Source organism: Neoarius graeffei, chromosome 23 (assembly GCF_027579695.1).
Source record: "Neoarius graeffei isolate fNeoGra1 chromosome 23, fNeoGra1.pri, whole genome shotgun sequence".
Lineage (NCBI taxonomy): Eukaryota > Metazoa > Chordata > Actinopteri > Siluriformes > Ariidae > Neoarius > Neoarius graeffei.
Window position 1 is genome coordinate 20,508,995 of NC_083591.1, and position 24,688 is coordinate 20,533,682.

At 44.3% G+C, this 24,688-nt stretch overlaps 1 protein-coding gene across 4 annotated transcripts in view; it reads left to right on the forward strand.

Annotated features, from left to right (window-relative positions):
• urb1 (URB1 ribosome biogenesis homolog) overlaps nucleotides 1-24,688 on the forward strand; it is a 430,640-nt gene that overhangs the window by 215,758 nt on the left and 190,194 nt on the right. For all 4 annotated transcript variants that reach the window (XM_060905914.1, XM_060905916.1, XM_060905915.1 and 1 more), the window contains exon 19: nucleotides 8,990-9,189. In XM_060905914.1, coding sequence (XP_060761897.1) covers nucleotides 8,990-9,189 — 200 coding nt within the window. The remainder of the gene's footprint in view (nucleotides 1-8,989; nucleotides 9,190-24,688) is intronic.

Consider the following 24,688-nt stretch of genomic DNA (forward strand, 5'->3'; position numbering starts at 1 on the left):
ACAAATCCGTTTCTTGGTCATAACGTGACCAGGATAGCACTATCTGTTATTAACCCTCCGAGGTCTGAGGGTATTTTCTGGCACTCTAATGATTTTGGCATGCTCTGATTTTGTTGTCAATTTCAACAAATCTAAGCAGTATTTTCAAAGTCTTATGAGGTTTTTTTTTTTTTTGTATTCAGCACAAGTTCAGCTACAATAATATCTGTGTAGTATGTATGTCATGATTGTACTTAAAAAATAAATAAATGAAGATGTTGGAAAAAGCAGTTTTAGAACGGTGTTGGAATGTGTGTGTGTGTGGGGGGGGGGGAACATGACCTTGCCCATTCTGTCAAACCATTTTGGTCACCTTGAGGTGATTTCTGTTCAGTTTTAGGAATGTATCAAGCACAAAAACTTAAATCTGCTCCATTGATTTTGGACAATTAACTGGTCATCAAAAAATGTATGCCCTATTGTTTTGGGATAAAAGGTTGGCAGTGGGAGGGGTATTCAATGAGAAGTTTAAAAAAAATTCTATTCATTCAATGAGAAGAGTGAAAACTCCTCCCACTGCCAACTCTTACTCCCACCTGATTATCTCTTAATCTCATCAGGTCAAGTCACGATGGGTAAGGTAATGTTTTTTCACACATTCCAACACAGTTCTAAAACTGCTTTTTACTACAGCTTGATTTATCTGGTATTTGACTCTATTCAGTGTGTCTTGAAATTAACTCTTGTATTGTTTTACTCAGTTCAGAGCCATGACCACCTCTGTTACTCTATTACACAATTACTCTTAAGTTTGCTCCCACTCCAACTCCAAATTTTACTCTCTAAACTCAAAGTAGAGCAATATTAACTATTTTTGAGGAAAATGCTTTTAACTCTGGAAAACATTTCTCAGTAATTTGTCCTGTGTATGCACTACATTGCACACATATCAGCTGATCTGCTCATCAGAAATGGAAGAAATATTTACACTTGCTTGAGTTGATCTTTGGCTGGATTGAGTCGAGGTTTAAAAAAAAAAAAAAGCACCGTTCATCAGTGTCACAGTTCTCAAGATTGAACTGAATCATTAATTGATTCACTGTCCTGAAATTGACTCACTGTCCTGAATCATCCGAAGCACATAAAATCCGCGTGCCATCAAGTTTTACCTCCAAATAACCTAAACTATGTCCGACAGATTTCATCCTGTTTATGGTGGACATCCCCACCGCGAAAGGGAAACCCATCAAAACGGAAAGAGTGAAAGTGGTTATCATTCTGTTACCATGTGAAATAGTCTTTTATGAATGTTTAAGTGTGTGCTCAGGACTCTGACTCTGGTGTGACTGAAGAAGGTGACAAGTTTTAGGTAATTTTAAAAACTATAGTATTATTTGTCAGTGGGTACATAGGAAAGTGTAAAGTTTGTCAATATGTTTATCATGCTTATATGATAAACTTAAGATGTTTCTCAATACATGACCTACTCATTCTAAACCTGCCGAACTTTGCTGACAAAGCTCTTGACCCCAAAGGGTTAAAAAGAACAGTAAGCCCCCCTCCTTTCCGCTTACCACTCTCTGTGCCATTTGTCTGCCCACACAGTCTGAAAGGTCTCGATGGAAATGCTGTGATTGGGGTTATCTTGATGTAACCATGATTCTGTAAAACATGTGATGCTACACTCCTTGAACTCCCTTTGATTCCTGGCTAGTGCTGTTAGCGCCTCCATTTTGTTAGCCAGCGACCACACATCACCCTTGATTAAAGCAGGAAGATGTGGCTTATATCTCCTCCTTTCCCTCTGTGCCTCATCCTTTTGCTGTCTCGTCCTCCTGCTTTTACTGCGTTGTGGTCAAGTGCCGGTTTGTGAATGGAGAGCAAGGCCAGGGAAGGGGAGTGGCAAAGTGGAAGCACCAGTTGTGAATTAATGTGCTCTGTCTGTGTGTAGTGAGAGGAAGCAAATAAAAGGGGAGAGGAGCAGAGGGTGAAGATCTCTTCCCCGGCTGAAATCACGCCTGTGCATTGGGTGGGACAGTGGAGCTTTCACAAGGCTGCTGAAAAGCGTATTTTGTTTTGATTACTCGTTGAAAATAAAAACTGAAAGTGAACTTGATCTCACCTGCCTGTTTCAATGTTCACTGAGAAACATCGCACTGATGCTGAAACCTGGGACCATGAAAAAGAGCTGTTGCCATGGAGTCCTCCCCATTTAGTGAGCTGAATCATGCCCTTGCTGCCACCCAGCAGAACCAGCACCAGGCGCTGGTCACAATGAGGACAGAGCAGGAGCGGCTCTTCGAGGCACTGCTGTGGGCCCAACAAGACGACCGCCAGGCGCTCCTGTGTCTCATCACCCCCGGCTGGTGCACCAGCCCTGGAGTCTGCGGGATTCCCACACATGTCACCTTCACAAAAATGGGGCCACATGATGACCCGGAGGCGTTTATGGACTTGTTCGAGGGGAGGCGTGGGGGTGGCCGGATGAGCAGCGAGCAGCCTGCCTGTTGCTGCTCCTGATTGGCGAGGCACAGCTCGCAGCTCCGCAACTACCTATGGAGAACCGGCTGGTGTACGCAGACTTAAAGCGCTTAATCCTTCAGTGAGTCGGCCACTCCCCAGAGCAACATCAGCAGCACTTTCATGACCTGATGCTGGAGGAGGTTGGCCAGCCCTTTGCCTACAGCCAGCAGCTGTGGGACACCTGCTGGTGGTGGCTGAGAGCGGAGGACCGCGATGTCAAAGGAATAATCGACGCAGTAGCTCTGGAGCAGTTCATTGCTCTGCTGCCGAGGAGGACAGCAGAATGGGTCTAGTGCCACCGCCCAGCGTCCCTGGATCAGTGCATTGAGTCGTTGCTGGCGGCGTCACGGCGGCTGTGCTGGAGATGTGGGACTTGATTTTGTGCGCCTTTTGGTGGGACTGTGGCTGCTACACCACTAGAATGACATCCTGACCTCTATTTGGTGGACTTTTTTTTTTTTCTTTCTGCCTATTATTGTAAAGCGACCTTGGGTTTTGAGAAAGGCACTATATAAATTGAACATATTATTATTATTATTATTATTATTATTATTATTATTATTGAGCTGGCAGAGGACCATCTGGCAGCTGTTCCAGTGGCAGGCAGACATCCAGCTTCTTTTCTTTCTCTCTTGTACTGTGTTCCCTTCCTCTTGTTCCTCCCCTCCCTCCTGTCCTGTCCCTGTACCGCAGAAGCGGGGGCTGATTCTCCCGCAGCCAGCTTCCCGAGCCTGTGGTTCCCCTTGCCCCTCTTCCTCTGATGTTTGTGTCTTCCCCGCAAGTGAGTGTTCCTCACACCAGCAGTGCAGATGTGAGGACTGGGCTGGTGTGCTGGTGCCGCAGGGGGCCTGGGCACTTCGCGGACCAGTGCCAGGTGATTTGAGGTGGGGACAGTGGTCCGGGTCCCTGACGTGCCAGAAGCTGTTCCCAATGGAGTGGGAATGTACCTCATACCGGTGAGTATTCAAGGGGGTACACTTCAGGTGGTAGTGGATTCAGGTTATAATCAGACCTCCATCCATCAAAGCCTGGTTCAACGTGGGGCACTGGGGAATGCACCTTTCGTGAAGGTTAAGTGTGTGCACGGTGATGTACACAAATAGCCATTAACGCCAGTCACTATTCATTTCCGGGGAGAAAAGCATAATGTAGAGGTGGCGGTTAGCCCGAGCCTCACCCATCCGCTATTTTTGGGAACTGATTGGCCAGGATTTAAAACATTAATGAAACGGATCATAGTGGGTGAGTCCTGCAGTAGCACATCACGGGGGAATCCCACCGCAACGTTAACTGAGGAGGTGGTCTCGGGCACATCTGTGTCAGCTCCACATCATGATGACACAGAGTGGGGAGAGCCCTTACACCTCTCTGGGAAACCCCTTAGGGGATTTCACATTGGAGCAGGCATGTGACGAGTCTTTGAGACCTGCTTTTGACCAAGTGATGGCCAAATCCTCTAGCCTAACATTGCACTTTCCTTCCCGTACTTTTCTATTATTAAGGATAGGCTCTATCGAGTGATGCAGGACATTCAATTGAAAGAAAGGGTGAAACAGTTGTTGGTTCCGAAGAGTTGTAGAGAACTTTTTATTCCATGAGGCTCATTGTAATCCTATGGCTGGACATTTGGGGCAGGATAAAATACTTAATTGTCTCATGGCCCATTTGTATTGACCAGGGATTCGCATGGATGTCTGCACGTTGTGTGCGGCATGTCGCAAATGCCAGCTGGTGAATCCAGTGGCCACACCAAAAGCGCTATTGCGCTCCCTTACATTGATTGAGATCCCCTTCAAAAGAATTGGCATGGATCTCATCAGTCAATTAGATCGATCTGCACACAGGTATCACTGTGTTAGTCATAGTGAATTTTGCAATGTGATATCTGGAAGCAGTGTCTCTCCGCAATATCTCAACACGCAGTGTTCTGGAGGCACTCTTGTGTGTTATCTTCTGAGTCGTGATTCCGAAAGAAATCCTGACTGATCAAGGCACTACTTTCATGTCACGCACACTGTGAAAATTGTATGAATTATTGGGGATTAAATCGATTCATACTAGTGTTTATCATCTGAAAACGGCCGGGCTGGTTGAATGATTTAACCAGATACTTTAAAATATGATTCCTAAGTTTGTTCACAGGGATGCTAAAAATTGGGACAGGTGACTAGACTTTTTGTTTGCAGTGCGTGAGGTCCCACAAGCCTCCACTGGGTTTTCCCCATTTGAATTGCTGTATGGGCACAAACCCCACGGTGTCCTAGGCACCATAGAGAGAAAAGGTTCCTGTGGCTCTGGCGATGGTAGTTCCAGAGCAGATGGAGCTGGGACCGGAGGGAAGTCTAAAGTGCGGCCCAATTCACCCTGGTCCCCTGTGGAGACCATGTCTCACCGTCCCAGAGAGCACAGGTCGCTAGGTTGCAGGAGGAATTCTCCAATGTGTTCTCGCCCCTCCCTAGGCACACTGACCTCATAGAACACCACACTGAGACTCCTGGGGATGGTGGTGCACAGCCGCCTGTATCAGCACCTCAAGCACAAAAAAAATCTGGTTCGGGACAAACTCCAAGCTATGCTGAAGATGGGGGTGATTGAGTCACACAGTGACCTGGAGCAGCCTGGTCGTTTTGGTTCCCAAGACTGACGGGTCAGTTCGGTTCTGTGTAGATTATAGAAAAGTCAACATGGTGTCTAAATTTGATGCCTTGCATTTATGAACTGCTTGATCGGTTAGGTGTGGCTCACTTTTATTTGACACCGGATTTAACAAAGGGGATATTGGCAGATCCCCTTGACTCCATTGTCCCGAGGAAAAAAAACACCTTTTCCAGTCCATTCAGTTCACACCAATTTGTCACCCTTCCTTTTGGGTTGTTTGGAGCCCCTGCAATGTTTCAACATCTCATGGACCGAATTCTCCGTCCACACAATGAATGTGTGGCGGCCTACTTAGATGATGTAATCATTTATAGTAATGATTGGGAGCGGCATCTACATCTCAGGGCGATCCTGGGGTCCCTGAGGTGTGCGGGGCTCATGGCAAACCCAAAGAAGTGTGCAATTGGGTGAGTGGAAGTACAGTATCTGGGTTTCTACTTGGGTCATGGGCAGGTGCATTCCCAAATTGATAAGATTGCAGCCTGCCCAAGACCTAAGACTAAAAAGGGGGTGAGGCAGTTCCCGGGGCTGGCTGGCTATTATTGGCGGATCGTGCCTAATTTTTTGGATGTCACCAGCCCGCTGACTGACCTCACTAAAAAGGGAGCACCAGATCTGATCCCAAACGGTGGAGGAAGCACACTCTGCTGTAGATCAGCTGCAAGCTCTCCATGTGAGAGATGAAGTACAGCACCATCGAGAAGGAATGCTTGACCATCAAGTGGGCGGTCCTCACTCTGTTACTACCTGCTGGGATGCCCTTTCACCCTCTGCTCGGATCATGCCCTGCTCCAGTGGCTCCACCGCATGAAGGGTGCCAACACCTGGATCACCTGTTGGTATCTGGCTCTGTAGCCTTTTAAGTTTGAAGTCGTCCACAGGCCGGGGGCACAGATGGTGGTAGCGGACTACCTTTCCCGGGGGGATGTCAGCTGCAGGCTGGATGGCTCCCTGGTGTTAGTCGGGCGGTGGGGGTATGTGTCAGTGGGGGTGTGGTCAAGTGCCAGTTTGTGAATGGAGAGTGAGGCCGGGGAAAGTGGAAGCACCTGTTGTGAATGTGCTGTCCTGTGTGTGTGTTTGTCATGAGACGGAGCAGATTAAAGGAGAGAGGGGCAGAGAGTGAGGATCTCTTCCCCTGGCTGAAATCACGCCCGTGCATTGGGACAGCGAAGCTTCGTCAAGGCCACTGAAAAGTGTATTTTGTTTTGATTACCAGTTGAAAATAAAATACACAAGTGAACTTGATCTTGCCTTCCTGTTTCAGTGTCCACTGTACTAAGGAGACTTCATGGGTCATTCCTGAAACTTTCTCCTAATCTCCTTGGGGTTTTGGTGAATACAATCTGATGCTGTGTTGTGGAGTGGCTGTAGCGACATCAGCTGATCCTGAATCTAAACAATGAAGCTGCCACATTGCTGCACCATAGCAGTATGTTGTTCCAGTGAAAGTAGTCCAAACACCAAAAAAGTTATCAAAACTCCTCTAAACCACATGAAGGGCACACCTTAGAACACTTTGGGACACAATATTATACTCTCTTTTTTTGCACAATAAAGTTTTAACTGGCATTTGTGGATATAACACTGTTTTGTAGTGCTGACAAAGGTTGACCAAAGTAACCATGAGCCCTTGTGGTTATATCCGCTATAGACCTCTTGCACGTGACGTCACGCATCATGTGATTTCTCCTCCCGGGGTACAACCAGACACCATCTTTCTTGTAAGCAAGGCTTAATCTGTCTGAAACATGGTTCATTTTTGTACTGTTTTTGGTTGTTTCAATCATTCAAATGGAGAAAAATATAAAAGGTATTATTGTTTCCCTGGAACTTTGTCTTGATTGTGGCTTAAGAACTTGTCTTGGGCATTTCTTTAGAAAGGAAATGCCTCTGATCCGGAGGAAGAGATCTGGAATCCCTTTTCAGTGAATCCCTTTCTTTCAGCCCAGCTTCGATAGCTCACAGCAATGATACTATGTTCTGGCAGTTCTTCCCAAGGCCTGCCAGACAGTCGCATTGTGCAGCCACAATCTTGCCATTTCTTTCACTAAAAATCCACAGAGCTAAAGGTTTTTTTGTGATTATTTTTGAGAGTGGTTAACCTGGAATGGAATATTGGTTGTATTCAGTTATGTGACTTTTGCTTGAGAGTTTACTTTCGGGTAATGAAGTGGTGGTCAGGCAAACTGATTTGGCTGCCATTATACAAAAAGCTAGTGAAAGTCTTTGATTTTTTTTTTTTGCAGTTTAGAGGACAATGTGCAGAAAGTTGAAAGTTGCTTTTTGCAATGGGACAGATCCTTACATGTTAACAAAGAAGGATTTTTTTCTGAGTTGGAAAATTATCCATCCACTGAGTTCCCTGACATCTCTGATGTCTGGTGCTGCAGACAGCATTCTACATGGACAAACAGATGAAAACCTGGGAGAGAATGGAGGCATACAACTTTTTATATGTGGCTGGGTTAAAGATTTGGGGATCAAGACACTACAAGATAAATCCTGTATAATTTTTGCCCATGTAAGTAGGCATTTTTGGGCTTTTTGTATGAATCTTTGCAGTGGTTTCCAGGATGCTCAAGTTTTAGTATCTGGTGAAAACAAACTACAGCCGGTCGATTCTCAAGCCTCCCTGCTCTTCTCTTCCAGCAAACAATACAGTTTTTATTATTATTATTATTATTATTATGGTTGTTAAAAAAAACAGAGAAAATGCAGTGAAGGTACATTCCAACATTTATGTAGATAATGCTTGGCCACAAATCTACATTATCACTCCATTCGTTTCAAGGGATTTTGTATGGGTCGTAAACACTAAACTCTAATTTCCACGTATATCTAATTTCCTTTGCTTCTTTCTGATGAAGATTATCCAAGTAATCTGGTAGTAAAGCTTTTTTAGCTTTTGTTTTCCTCGAACTACAGACATCAATATCGCTTGTCTTCAGCAGTTCACTGACTGACCTCAGTGAACTCCAGGACAAGGATAGCAGTAGTTGCTAACATAAGTGTGACATCAGTGCAAAGGGTCTATACAGATTAATGACTGTTCTTGATGCAGTGCCGTCTGAGGGATCCGAGATCACGGGTCTTCAGCTTAGGCTTGTGCCCTTGCCCTTTATGCACCAAAATTCCTCCATATTCCTTGGATCATTAAATGATATGCATCATAGGGGGTGAAATATCCAAATCCTTTTGTATCTTTCTTTGAGAAACATTGTTTTTAAACATTTCAATTATTTTCTCATGCATTTGTTGACGCACTGGAAATCCTTGGCTCATCTTTGCTCCTCAAAACTAGGCCTTTCCTGGATACTGATTTTGTACCAAATCATGATTACAATTACCTGTTGACATCACCTGTTTAAAAATCTCATTTATTTAATTGTTTTATCTTATTTCTAGCCGTAAATCGCCCTGTCCCAACTTTGTTGGTTTTTTTTTTTAAAGCATTGCAGGCCTGAAACGCAGGAATTGATGTATATTAACAAATGAAATGAAGTTGACCCGACCAAACATGAAATATATTGGATTCATACTGTCTTCAATGAAATACAAATCAAAGTTAATTTAGAAATCCCCACTTTTTTTTTTTTTGCATTTTCTATACTATCACAACTTTTTTTTCTGATTTGGGGTTGTAGATATGAAAGAGACTGTCAGCTCTCCCAAACATCAGGAGGTCTGATTCTTATATTATTGCTGTCAGTAAGACACAACTTTTAAATGTTGATTTATCTGGATATCTAATTTGCACCAATATGTTGCATTTATGTACAGTGCTACAGTTGGAAATGGTGCTTCAAGGTGGACTTTTTTTTTTTTGTAGGTGTGCTGTGCGAGTACATATGTGCAGTACTCTGTGATATCCTTCACTTACAAAGAGATCCACTAGCTCTGTGTTTGATTCTGCAAAACTACGATACAGAGCTTCTTTCTTCTGAGGACTTTTCCTCACCCCATTCCTCTATTTCTGTCTTCCATATGTATTACATTAAATGGCTTTCACAACTGCATCCAGAAAAACAGGTAAGGCTTTTCTTTGTACTGTTATAAATTATTTGAACATCATGAATGTATGACGGACTACGTGTAATAGTCCCCTCTGAAAGTATTTTTTTTAAATTGCTTTTGCTATGTACTGAAGACATTTTGGTTTGATCAAAAGATAAATAAGATGATTGATCAAAATTTCAGCTTTCGTTTCCTGATATTTGCATTTAGAGGTATTAAATAACTTGGAACACGGCACCTTTTTGTTTGAACCCACTTTTTTTAATTGATCAAAAATATTGGAACATATGACTGACAAGTGTTTCTTGTTGCCCAGATGGGTCCTGCTAGATTGATTGATTGATTGATTAATTGTTTTTAAACAATTAATACCTCCATTCAATTAATAACTGCCAGTGGGGCAGCCATGGCCTAAAAGTTGTAGACGCAGGTTTAGGCCTGAAAGACGATTCCCTGATTCCCTGTGGATGGGGAGAATGAATGAACAGTACTTTCATCTCCCTGTATATCCATGCCTGAAGTGCCCTTGAGCAATGCAACTGACTCCCTACATTGCTCTGGGTATGTGTGAGAGTGCTCGTTTGTGTGTTGACAGCTTCAGATGGGTTAAATGCAGACCCTAATTTCCCCTTTGGGTAAATGCAAAATACAAAAAAACAAAAAACAAACCCCAGCCTCAGTACTCTTGGTAGGTGCTATGTGTATGAATTCATACTCCACACACTGAACAAATAGGGGGCAGTTGGGGTGTATTGTCAGAAACAAGGAAATTCCCCTCTCTTCCCCAAATCACTAGTAAATCTCACAGAATTATCTCTGACCTACTGAATATAGCCTAAAGATATTTTTTAGTCTGCTGCTGGGTTAATACTGGGTTCACACAATTTAACTTTACATTTATTTGAAAAAGGCTAACTAGTAACTAACAGCAGGGCAAGAATACACAAAATTCGACCAAACTGCTGAAACTGAGAGTCAGTCAGGATATGATATGAAAATATAAAAATGACCAAAAATACAAAAAATTGTATTCTCTATTCCCTTACCTAACGCATGAAAAATTAATCTCATGGACATAGCTGTGTCTTGCAGATTTATGCTATTTAGATCAGATTCTTGCTCCTACTCTCCTTGTGTAACACTGTACACACACTTTGTGACCATTCAGTTCATTCTTGGGGTCCTCATTTATCTTAATAATGGACCCTTTTTTTCACAAGTTTTTTTTATTTTTATTTTATTTTAAATATTTAAAAACTTTGAAACTGGAAAGGAGACCAGGCCCAATCTGGAGGTGGGGGGGATGGTTATGTTCATGACACTTTAATTATTCATGTATTATGTTGGGGAATACTGAGAATTCAAGTTTTTTTCTGTTTTTGGTCTTCTTGCTATTTTCATATCTGTCCAAAAAAAGCATCTCGAAGTGAAAGTATAGGAGCATCATGTTTTTCTGACATACAGTACCAGTCAAAAGTTTTAACATGCTTTCTAATTGTGTTTTTTTTTTATTTTTTATCCCCTACTGGCCAAAAGGCCCAAAGGGGGAATTATGTCGTGGCGATGTCTGTCCGTCCCGGAAAGGGTGCTCACCTTCTGAAATCAACTCCTCTCAATTTTTGGAGGAATTTCATGAAACTTGTCAGGATTCTTTGTTATATGTCGGTAATTCGCATATTGTAATTTTGTTAAATTCAGTCACATTTTACCAGTGTTACAGCCCTTGATTAACGAAATTATAATTTGCCAATTTCACGAGTGTGTTTTCCTTTTGAAATCAACTCCTCTCACAATTGTTGGAGGAATTTCACCAAACCTGGTAAAAATGTATATATACTACCGATATTATTGTATGTCGGTAGTATGTATATGGCAATTTCGTTAAATTGGGTCGCATTTTACCAGAGTTATGGCCCTTAATTGACAAAATTGTACTTGAAAAGTTTCATGAGTGTTCTCCTTCTGAAATTGACTCCTCACAATTTTTGGAGGAATTTCATGAAACTTGGCAAAAGGCATTGTTATATGTCGGTAGTGCGCATATTGTTTTGTTCAATTCAGTCGCATTTGTTGTGGTCCTTGATTTAACAACCTTGTACTTTCATAATTTCATGAAGGTGTGTTTTGCCTTCTGACATCAACTTCTCTCAATTTCTGGATGAATTTCTCAAAGCTTGGCAAAAGGCCTTGTTATATGATGGTAATGCGCATATTGCAATTTAATTTTGTTTGTGAAAAATTTACCAGAGTTTTGACTCTTGATTAAATAACTGACAATTTCATGAGGGTGTACGTTCTTCTGAAATCAGCTCCTCTCACAATTTGTGGAGGAATTTCACCAAACTTGGCAAAAGGCTTGATATGATATGATAATTATGTGCATATTCAAATTTCGTTTAATTTGGGCAACTTTTACCAGAGTTATGCCCTTGATTATTAACAAGCTTTGGCAATTTCATCAAGGTGTGCTTACTTTCTGAAATCAAATTCCCTCACAATTTTTATCCCCTGCTGGCCAAAAGGCCCGAAGGGGGATTATGTCGTGGTGATGTCCCGTCCATCCATTCGTCCTATGAAATCAACTCCTCTCAGAATTTTTGGAGGAATTTCACAAAACTTGACAGGATTCTTTGTTATATGTCACTAATACGCATATTGCAATTTCATTCAGTTCGGTCACATTTTACCAGAGTTGTGGCATAGTTGCCAGCAAGGGATATTGTGCTCTCGGAGCACTCTTGTCTTGTCTTTTATTTTTATTAATTTAAAAAACACTTCGTGTTTTAAGGTAATGATGGACTGCCATTTCTGTTCACTAGTTGAGCAGTTCTTTACATAATATGACTTACTACAGTTACATTACATTACAGGCATTTAGCAGACGCTCTTATCCATAACGACATACATGTTCAACCATTCTTACTTAATCTGCATGTCTTTTGAAGTGAGAGGAAACCCACACAGACACAGGGAGAACATGCAAACTCCACACGTAAAGGCCCCATTTGGCTGTGAGGTTCAAACCCGGAACCTTCTTGCTGTAAGGTGACCGTGCTAACCACTACACTACGCTACCATCAAACAGTAAATAATAAAAATGTAAAAAAAAGTAAGTAATAAAAATCAAATTCAGTCGCATTTGTTGTGGCCCTTGATTAACAACCTTGTACTTTCATAATTTCATGAAGGTGTGTTTGCCTTCTGACATCAACTTCTCTCAATTTTTGGATGAATTTCTCCAAGCTTGGCAAAAGGCCTTGTTATATGATGGTAATATGCATATTGCAATTTAATTTTGTTTGTGAAAAATTTACCAGAGTTTTGATTCTTGATTAAATAACTTGTACTTTGACAATTTCATGAGGATGTACGTTCTTCTGAAATCATCTCCTCTCACAATTTGTGGAGGAATTTTTTAATGCATGAAAAATTAACTTGTGAATGTGATTTGATTCTGAACACAGCCACATCCTTGATTATTAAAGGGTGTGCACAATTATGCAGCCAGGTTTTGGGATGGTTTTTATTTGCATTTCATGGAGTTATGTGGTAAACAAAAAAGGGTTTAAAAAAACAAAACAAATGTGCCATATAGTTCTTGAATAGTGTCGCTTACTGCATTTTTATTATTTACTGTTTGATAGTCTTGAACACATTAAAAAGACAAGAAATTCCACTAACTGGCTTTTGACGACATACCTGTTAATTAAAACGTATTCTCTGTGACTACCTCATGAAGCATGTTAAAATAATGACAATAGTGTGCAAAGCTGTCAAGGTAAATGGTGGGTACTTTTTTTTTTTAACCCTTTTTTGTTTACCACATAATTCCATGAAATGCAAATAAAAACCATCCCCAAACCTGGTTGCATAATTGTTTACACCCTTTAATAATCAAGGATGTGGCTGTTTTCAGAATCAATCACATTCAGTCTCATCTTAAATAGTAGTTAGTATACACCTGACATCAATTAAAGTGGCTCTGATTGACCTCAGATAAAGTTTGGTTGTTAATGTAGAATTACTCTATCCTCTTGGTTGCATCATACTCCAAAAGCCATTGTCCACAAAGTTTTCAAAACATGAACAGGATCTCATCATTGAAAAGTGTCAATCAGGGCAGAGGTACGAAAAGGTATCCAAAGCATTAAACATCCCATGGAGCACAGTGAAGACGGTCATCAACAAATGGAGAAAATATGGCTCAACAGTGACACTACCAAGATCAGGACATCCCTCCAAGATTGTGAGAAGACAAGGAGAAAACTGGTGAGGGAGGTCACCAAGAGGTCTACAAGCAACATTAAAGGAGCTGTAGGAGTTCCTGAAAAGTACTGGTTGTTCCATATATGTGACAACAATCAGTCATATTCTTCATATGTCTGGGTCGTGGGGTATGGTAACAAAACAAAAAAGCCTTTACTCACAAAGAAAAACATCTAGTCCTTGCTTAACTTTGCAAAAAGGTTTATCCAGTCTCCTGCAACCATGTGAAAAAATGTATTATGGTCTGATGAGACGAAGGTTGAACTATTTGGCCATAATTCCAAAATGTGTTTGGTGTAAAAATAACACAGCCCATCATCAAAAGAACACCATACCCACAGTGAAGCATGGTGGAGGCAGCATCATGCTTTGGGACTGCTTTTCTTTAGCTGGAACTGGGGCTGTAGTCAAGGTGGATCATTAATAGTTTCAAATATTCTATTTTGGCACAAAACCTTCAGACATCTGCTAGGAAGCTGAAGATGATGAGGAATTTGACCTTTTAGCATGACAACAACCCAAAGCATACATCTAAATCAACAAAGCAGTGGCTTCGCCAATAGAGAATCAATGTTCTGGAATGACCCTGCCAGAACCCAGACCATAATCCAATTGAAAATCTGTTGGGATAATGTGAAGAACTGTGTACAGGATCCTTACATTTTGACAGATCTGGTAAATTTTTGCAAGGAGTGGGCAAAAATTTGCAAAATCCAAATGTGCCAAACTCTTACCAAAAAAGACTGAGTGCTGTAATAAAATCAAAAGGTGCTTCAACTAAGTATTAGTTTAGGGGTGTGCACACTAATGCAACCAGGTTTTTGTATGATTTTCTTTTTTCACTAAACGTTTTTTTTTTTCACCTTCTTTGTATAGGTTGCAATTTTGCAGTAAACGTGAAATAAGTTCTGACAGGCTTTATCTTGGTTTCATTTTTTTCATCACAAAAAGCTTGCCATTTTAGCAGTGGTGTGTAGAAAATAGTCAAAATACAGAGAGACCTATATTCATACAGCAGAAAATCACTAATGTGTACCAAATGTCTCACTGAGGGCCAAAAATTGACCATGTCCTTTCCAGCAGAAACCTATGGTATATTGCCACAAATTATGTATAATATATACTTGTAAAATTTTTCTCACTAATCTTCAACGACAAAAAAGTTACATTCATTCAAGTTATGGCACTATCAGGGGCCTACAGACACTACATTTTGCCATTTAATTTGTACATTTCATACATGCTTTTCATGTTCTGATTAACAATATTCAGGTCTACAATTTTTAAAAGTAATACTATCCCCAATACTTTGTTTTAACTCTAGCATGTGGTGTTTTGAACTGTAATTGAATCTTCCAAATACAGTGGAGGAAATAATTATTTGATCCCTTGCTGATTTTGTAAGTTTGTCCACTGACAGAGATGAACATTCTATAATTTTAATGGTAGGTTTATTTTAACTGTGAGAGACAAAACATCAAAAAGAAAATCCAGAAAATAACTTCATACAAGAAATATAAACTGATTTGCATTTCTTTAAGTGAAAAGTATTTGAACCCTCTAGCAAACAAGACTTAGTATGTGGTGGCAAAACCCTTGTTGGCAAGCACAGCGGTAAGACATTTCTTGTAGTTGATGACCAGGTTTGCACACATGTCAGGAGGAATTTTGGTCCACTCCTCTTTGCAGATCATCTCTAGATCATTAAGGTTTTGAGGCTGTCGCTTCACAACTCTGAGCTTCAGCTCCCTCCATAGGTTTTCTATGGGATTAAGGTCCGGAGACTGGCTAGGCCACTCCGTGACCTTAATGTGCTTCTTCTTGAGCCACTCCTTTGTTGCCTTGGCTGTATGTTTTGGGTCATTGTCGTTCTGGAAGACCAATCCACAACCCATTTTCAGTGTCATGGCAGAGGGAAGGAGGTTGTCGCTCAGGATTTTACGGTACATGGCCGCGTCCATTATTCCGTTGATGCGGTGAAGTAGTCCTGTGCCCTTAGCAGAGAAACACCCCCAAAGCATAATGTTTCCACCTCCATGCTTGATGGGATGGTGTTCTTTGGGTCATAGTCAGCATTTTTCTTCCTCCAAACACGGCAAGTTGAGTTAATGCCAAAGAGCTCGATTTTGGTCTCATCTGACCACAGCACCTTCTCCCAATCACTCTCAGAATCATTCAGGTGTTCATTGGCAAACTTCAGACGGGCCTGCACATGTGCCTTCTTGAGTAGGGGACCTTGCGGGCACTGCAGGATTTTAATCCATTACGGCGTAATGTGTTACCAATGGTTTTCTTGGTGACTGTGGTCCCAGCTGCCTTAAGATCATTAACAAGCTTCTCCTGTGTAGTTCTAGGCTGATCTCTCACCTTTCTCGTGATCATTGATACCCCACGAGGTGAGATCTTGCGTGGGGCCCCAGACTGGGGTCGATTGATGGTCATTTTGTATTTCTTCCATTTTTGAACTATTGCATCAACAGTTGTCTCCTTCTCACCCAGCTTCTTGCTTATGGTTTTGTAGCCCAGTCCAGCCTTTTGCAGCTCTACAGTCTTGTCCCTGAGATCCTTAGACAGCTCTTTGGTCTTGCCCATGTTGGAGAGGTTGGAGTCTGATTGATTGATTCTGTGGACAGGTGTCTTTTATACATGTGTCAATTTAAGACAGCTGTCTTTAATGCAGGTAACGAGTTGATTAGGAGTGTCTAACTGGTCTGTGTGAGCCAGAACTCTTAATGGTTGGTAGGGGATCAGATATACTTATTTCACTCAATGAAATGCAAATCAATTTATATATTTTATAAAATGTGATTTTCTGGATTTTCTTTTTGATATTCTATCTCTCACTGTTAAAATAAACCTACCCTTAAAATTATAGACTGTTCATATCTTTGCCAGTGGGCAAACTTACAAAATCAGCAAGGGATCAAATAATTATTTCCTCCACTGTATCATGAAAAAAGTTCCTTGTGTATTTGTTTCTGTGTCACATACAGAGAAAATGAATGATTTTTCCTGATTACTTCAATAAGTTGCCTATTGTCAGTAAACCTGCTGGTGAAGAGCAGACTACAAACATGGACAGCTCAAACTACAACTCCCAGAACACACAGCGCCCTCTGTCTCCTGCCTTCTAACACACAGCTGACATCCATTTCCTCATCACCTGCCCCTGCATATAAACACGAGTCACACACAAACTCAATGCAAAATATCATTCCGATTCGCCGATAATACCAAGCCTTATTATCTCTCTGACTGCCTTTCTACCATTCTGACCTTTGCTAGTGTTTCTCATTTCCTCAATATCTGTTTACCTCTGATATTCTGTTTGCTGATCGCCCAACCCTAGCGTGTTTACTGACCTTGATTCCTGTCTCTCGATTTGGCTTGGTTCGCTATTCTTAAGCTGTCTTCCACCGCACATGCATCCATAATTGCCTGCGTAGTCACAGGATACTTCGCCATCATGGATGTAGTGAAGGATCAAAAGCAGACGGCTCTCAACACCCATGGGCAACTGCTAGAACACCAACAGATGCTTGCTGATCTCAACACCAGGATGGCGCAGTTAATGACGGCTATGTCGCAGGTCCTCCTAGCGTGCACCAAATCTCCACCTCGCCCAGTGTTGCAACTCCCTGCACTGGAAAAGTTCGCTGGTGACCCTGCCACATGTAAGGGCTTCTTGCTACAATGCTCTTTGTATTTCGCCACCATGCCGGATATCCCAGAAGAACATAAAATCGCGAAGTTTCTGTCTCTCCTCTCCGGCAAAGCACTCCACTGGGTTACGGCTGTCTGGAACAAAGGTGGAAAGCCAACGGGGTCATATGAATTGTTTCTTTCCCTCTTCAAGAAGGTTTTCCACCACGAACCCGAGGGAATCGAAGTCGGGGAGAGCCTTCTCACCAGCTCACAGGGCACTAGAAGCATTGCTGAATACCCCCTGGATTTTAGGACCCTCACAGCCTCCAGTGGATGGAACGACCCAGCACTCAAAGTGGTCTTTTGCCAGGTGTTGTGCCCTGAGATCCTCAGTGAACTGGCATGCAGGGATGAGAACCTCTCGCTGGATGCCTTGATCGAACTGGCTATTCGTCTGGACCAGCTGTTGAAACACTGACCTTTGCTCCTCACAGATGAGAAACCAAACCCACCTCCAGAGGACCACAAACCCATGGAACTCTTTCGCTTACGGTTGTCCCACCGTGAGCGTGCCAGATGGCATAAAGGGGGTTTGTGTGACTACTGTGGGAGCGCCATTCACCAGATCCAGTGCTGTCCAGTTCGACCTGTCTGGGGAACCTCCACAGAGAGATCCACTTCCTCCCAAAGTCTGGTGAGAAAGCTCCACTTTAAGTCCTTCAAAATTCCCGTATTACTGAAGTTAGCATCCTCCACTCATGTGCTGTCTGCCTTCATAGATTCAGGAGCAGAGGGGAACTTCATCAGCAAAGCTCTCGTACAGGAGCTCCACCTGCCAGTCACCTGTCTGCAGAGTGCGCTTAGCGTCCGGGCCATCGACGGCAGACCCATAGGCGATGGCCTGGTTACTTCCCGGACACAGCCACTTCAAAGACAAGTAGGAGCCCTTCATCACAAATTGATATCCTTGTACATCACAACCACTGATCACCATGATATCATCCTTGGCTACCCCTGGTTACAACTGCATGATCCCCTCATCTCCTGGCAGAACAAGATAGACCAGTGGTCACCCACGTGCTTCCAGAGCTGCCTCCCTTGTCCTCAATTCGTCTCCTCTACCTCAGTAGAGAGCCCACTTCCAGCCTCCATGGACAGTGTTCCTGAATGCTACCAGGATCTTTCTGAGGTCTTCAGTAAGGGGAAGGCCTGTGGACTACCACCGCATAGACCCTATGACTGTGCCATCGAACTGGTACCGGGCATGGCATCACCACGATGGCTCATCTACCCCTTTTCTTAGAAAAAACATGCCGCCATGGAGGAATACATCCAAGAAGCTCTCAAACAAGGTTACATCCAGCCATCGAAATCTCCTGCCTTGGCCGGCTTCTTTTTTGTAGAGAAACGAGGAGGTGGACTACAACCCTGCGTTGATTATCGAGGGCTAAATGAGGTGGCCATCAAGTACCCATATCCTCTCCCACTGGAACCAGCAGCTCTGGAGCAACTTGATCGGCCAAGATATTTTCCAAGCTGGATCTCAGAAGTACCTACAATTTGATCTAGATTAAACAAAGTGATGAGTGGAAGACAGCGTTCAGTATAACCACTGGTCACTTCAAATAACCAGGTCATGCCATACGAACTATCTTCAGCTCCCAGCATGTTCCAGAGTTTCATCAATGACGTACTGTGGGACATGCTGGGAAAATATGTCATCGCATACATAGGTGATATCTTGATTTTACTCAGATTTACACAGTTATCAAAGCTATGTCAGAGCCGTACCTAAATGGCTGCTTGAAAACCACCTCTACATCAAGGAAGAGAAGTGTGAATTCCACCTAGACAAGATCCCCTTCTTGGGCTACATCATCAGCTCAGAAGGAGTCAGTATGGATTCAGCCAAAGTCTCAGCCGTCACCTCATGGCCGCAACCCAAGTCAGTCAAGGACCTCCAGAGGTTTCTAGGTTTTGCCAACTTCTACAACCAATTCATCAGGAACTTCAGCACCTTGGCCTCACCTTTGACCACCCTCCTGAAAAAGGGTCCCAAGTGCCTTAGGTGGAATCCTCAGGCGGAAGAAGCCTTCAACCAGCTCAAGGCCGCATTCACTTTGGCTCCCGTTCTCCAACATCCACTCCCCACGAAGCCATTTGTCGTAGAGGTGGACACGTCTGACATGGGAGTTGGAGCCATCCTTTCCCAACGATTTGGAGAAAGGCCAAAGCTACACCCAGTGGCCTTTATCTTCAAAATGCTTACCCCTGCTGAGAGGAACTAATGACGTGGGCAGTCATGAGCTGCTGGCCATCAAGCTAGCCCTAGAAGAGTGGTGACACTGGCTGGAGGGAGCAACTCACCCATTCACCATCTTAACCGACCACAAGAAGCTAGAGTATCTCAAGAAGGTCAAGAGGCTGAATCCACATCAAGCCAGGTGGGCACTATTCTTTACCCAGTTTAACTTCTCTATCTCCTCCTGACCAGGGTCCAAGAACACTAAAGCAGATGCTCTGTCCCGGGCTGTAGATCCATCACCCAGAGACACAGAACCCCAACTCATCATCCCACCCCAACATTTCATCCAGTCCATCACATCGGATTTGGACAGCGAAATTTTTTAAGTCTCAGACTACTCCCCAACAACATCCCACCTGGTCTTCTCTTTGTGCCCACACGTCTACGCAACAAACTCCTCACCTGGGCACACTCCTCTCCTGCCATTGGTCACCTCAACAGCTATTGCACCTACCAAATGCTGAAGAGTAGGTACTGGTGGGACAACATGTTGACCGAGATCAACTGTTTCATCACTTCCTGTGCCGACTGCGCACTAGCCAAGGTTCCCCAAGCTCCTTCGGCGGGCAAACTTATGCCTCTACCTGTCCCACAGCGACCATGGTCACACTTGGCGATCGACTTCATCACAGACCTTCCTGTGTCCCAAAACAACACCACAATCATGGTCACCATAGACTGGTTCTTGAAGGCCTTGAGGCTCATCCCTCTTCCGGGCATTCCCACTGCTGCCCAAACAGCGTAATTCCTGTATCAGCAAGTCTTCTGCTACTACAGCATCCCTGAGGATATCATAAGTGACCGAAGTCCTCAGTTCATATCCAAGTTCTGGTCATGCTTCATGGAGAGACTGGGAATGTCCGTTAGCCTCACGTCAGGTTATCACCCCCAGTCCAATGGGCAGGTAGAGCGGGCCAGCCAGGAGATCGGCTGCTTCCTACACATCTACTGCTTGCACAGCCGGGGGACTGGGCACGTTTCCTGCCATGGGCAGAGTATGCGCAGAACTCGCTGAAACATTCTGCAACTCCGCTAACACCATTCCAGTGCATACTCTGTTACCAACCACCCTTGTTCCCCTGGGACAACGCACGCAGTCAAGTCCAGGCAGTTGATGAATGGTTCAGACGCAGCCAAACTGTTTGGGAAGAGATTCACCCGCGACTAGAAGTTGTCTGCACGAAATACAAAGCCTATGCTGATCGTCATCGAGGAGAGACCCCCATGTACCTTCCGGGATATCGAGTATGGGTGGCAACAAAGAACCTACGAGAGAGACAAACCTGTAAGAAGCTCCAGCCATGTTACATTGGACCCTTCAAGGTACTACGGCACATCAACGATGTCTCTTACCGACCAGAACTTCCACCGCACAGCAGAATCTCTCCCACTTTCCATGTATCCAATCTTAAACCCATCATTCCAGCTCTGCTTTCTGAGAACACACCCACTCTAGACCATCCCTCTCTGAACCTCGATGGAGAACCCATCTACCAGGTCAACAAGATCCTCGACTCCAGGCGAAGAGGCAGCCAGATCGAGTACCTGGTAGATTGGGAAGGATATGGGCCAGAGGAACAGAGTTGGGTAAAGTAAAAGCATTACTGTAAGACTCTTACAGTATCATCATTTTGAATCATACCTTGGTACTATTAGGAAGTTATATTGTGAACATGTTTGTGGTTTTTTTTTTCCCCCATCTGGTTACTTTATGGATGAGAAATTCATTATAAACTAGGTATTAAATGCAAATTTGACATTATGAGCTTGATAAATTTGACAAAATATCTCAATCTGTCACGCTGCAGACATTTCATGCATGGTCCAATAAGATGTATATTTTGCAACAAAATGGTGTACTTCAACCTGAAAGATGAAGAAATATGATACACTAGCACAAACAGTGCATCCAATAAGTTGAAATTATGTATTACAAAACAGATGTACAGCTTTCCTCATTGAAAAAATGAGAAAAAAAATCCATGAAATTGTAGCAATTTTGACCCATGTTCATTGCCGTCAAATTTTTATTATTGCAGATATCAACATGCGGTTTTTGACATCTGACAGTGCTTGCTGTACTTTATCTGAAAAGACTCAAACGCTACAGTTATTCTGTTTCTATAATTCTGAAATGTGTGCATAACATTGTCAAACATGAAATGGCTCACATTAGTGATTTTCTGCTGATAGGTCTTTTTGTAGTTTTAACTATTTTCTACACTACTACTAAAATTGCAGAGTTGCTAGCTGTGGCAGCAGGGGTGTGGCCAAGCAGCAGTCTGTGAATGGAGGGTGGGGTCGGGGAAGGTAAGTGGCTAAGTCATTCCACCTGCTGTCAGTGTGTGTGTGTGTGTGTGTTAGTTACAGGGATGGAGCATATAAGGAGAGAGCAGAGAAAAGAAGCTCTCTCCCCGACCACAACGCATGTATGAATGAATGAGTAAGAAAGCAAGCAAGCTGAAAAGCTAAATAAAAGTGGTTTGGCTAACATCAACTCTTGCCTGCCGTGCTTCTGTGCTCCACCCACATCAGGAATTGTTACTGTGGTGCCGAAACCCGGGAGCACAGAAGGGAAGCACCCCATGGAGTCCTCCCTATTTGAAGAGGTCATCCTTGCCCTCGCTACCGCCCAGCAGAACCAGCATCAAGCGCTGCTCACCCTCCGGAAGGAGCAGCAGCAATGCTTCGAAGCCTTGATGCTGGCCCAGCAAGAAGATCGCCTGCTCGCGTCAGCAGGGCCGTTGGCCACCGCTGCTGCCACCCTCACGAAAATGGGACCGCAGGACGATCCGGAAGCGTTCCTTGCTCTCTTCGAGCAAGCAGCCGAGGCTTGGGGGTGGCCGCAGGAGCAGCGCGCGGTGCGCCTCCTCACGCTCCTGACTGGCGAGGCGCAGCTCGCAGTGCAGCAGCTCGGCTGCTCCCCGGAGCAACATTGTCAGTGCTTCCGGACGCTGGCACTGGAGGAGGTCGGCCGGCCGTTTGCATTCGGCCAGCAACTCCGGGACGCCTGCCGGTGGTGGCTGAGGACGGAAGACCGCTACGCCAACAAGATCATCGATCTGGTGGCACTGGAGTAGTTTATCTCTCGACTTCCGGAAGGAACGGCGGAACGAGTCCAGTGTCACCACCCGGCGTCGCTGGAACGAAACCATTGAGCTGGCGGAGGACCATCTGTGGAGACTGCTCTGACGGCATGCAGACGAGGCGTCTCCCCTCGATTCTCTTCTCTCTCTCCTGTCCCTTGTCCCCCTCTCCAGCCAGCCCGTTGCACCCGTGGTATCCTCCCCCACCCTCTCCTGTGTCTGTGTTGTCTCCCCCTCCGGTGAGTGACACCCATAACACCAGTGCAGAGGGAAAGCCTGGGCCGGTGTGCTGGCGCTGCAGGGAGTCAGAGCATCTCCAAAGTCAAAGCTCTGCAAGGGAGGTGGGTGCTGTAATCCGGATCCCCGATGCGCCAGAAACCGCCCCCGATTGGGCCGGAGCGTATCGCATACCGGTGAGTATTCAAGGGGATACATATCACGCTTTGGTGGATTCTGGTTGTAATCAGACCTCAATTCTCCAATGCCTGGTGCAAGGTGAGGCACTGGGGAGAGCACAAGTGGTGAAAGTGTTGTGTATGCACAGGGATGGTCACCATTGCCCTCTAGTGTCTGTCCATATTCTATTCCAAATGCATTCCATATTCTATTCTTTGCCAAATGCATAGAATAAAGGTGGCGGTTAGTCCCCGTCTTACCCACTCGTTGATTTTAGGTACTGATTGGCCAGGATTTAGAAACCTAATGGAATATTTAACACGTAGTGGGTCCTGCACTCGTAGGTCACGGGAAGATCCCGGTGTAGCATTGGTGGGAGAAGCCGTCATAGAGCCATCTACGCCAACTCCACGTCAGAGTGATGAGCAGCCCGCTCCTCCTCCCTCTCTCGGGGATTCCCTTGGGGATTTCCAATTAGAGCAGTCGCAAGACGAGACTCTGCGGCATGCATTTGACCAAGTGAGAGTAACCGATGGTCACACTCTTCAGCCAAGCACGGCACCGACCTTCCCCTGTTTTGCCATTATTAAAGATAGATTGTACCGAGTGATGCAGGACACTCAAACTAAGGAACAAGTAACCCAGTTGTTAATCCCAAAGAGCCGCAGGGAACTTGTATTCCATGCGGCTCACTTTAATCCCATGGCTGTACACTTGGGGCAAGACAAAACACTAGCCCAAATAGTGGCCTGATTCTGTTGGCCAGGGATTCGCGGGGATGTCCGTTGGTGGTGTGCGGCATGCTGTGAATGCCAATTAGTAAATCCTGCGGCCACTCTAAAAGCGCCGTTGCGCCCTCTTCCTCTAATCGAGACCCCGTTTGAGCGAATTGGGATGGATCTCGTCGGGCCATTAGATCGGTCAGCACAGGGATATCGCTTTATTTTAATTCTAGTGGACTATGCAACGCGGTGCCACTAGAACTAAAATCTATCCAGAAGCGGTGCCTCTCCACAATATCTCAGCACGCAGTATTGCAGACACACTCTTCCACTTTATCTCCTGGGTCGGGATTCCAAAAGAAATCCTGACAGACCAAGGCACTTCATTTATGTCATGCACACTGTATGAGCTGTATGGGTTACTGGGCATTAAGTCTATCTGCACCAGTGTCTATTACCCACAAACGGATGGCTTAGTAGAGCGATTTAACCAAACACTCAAAAACATAATCCGCAATTCATAAGTGAAGATGCGCGTCATTGGGATAAGTGGCTCGAGCCCCTGTTGTTCGCAGTACGAGAGGTCCCGCAAGCCTCCACGGGGTTTTCTCCTTTTGAATTATTATATGGGCATAAGCCACGTGGCATTCTGGACGTGCTACGGGGAAATTGGGAGGAGGGATCTTCAAGTAAAAATGAAATTCAGTACATTCTTGATCTGCACGCAAAACTCCACACCCTCACATGCCTAACCCAGGAGAATTTGTGGCAGGCACAAGAACATCAAAGCTGGCTGTATGACAGGGGCGCACGCCTTAGAGAGTTCACGCCGGGAGACAAAGTGCTCATATTATTGCCCACGTTGAGTTCTAAACTAGTCACCAAGTGGCAAGTGCCCTTTGAGGTTACACAGCGAGTCGGGGACGTCGACTATGAGGTAAAGCGAACGGATAGGGGTGGGGCACTGCAAATCTACCACCTCAACCTTTTAGAACACTGGAATGAGGGCGTCCCCGTGGTGTTGGCGTCGGTAGTTCCAGAGAAGGCGGAGCTGGGGGCGGAGGTAAAAAAGATATCTTGGACCACGCCGGTCC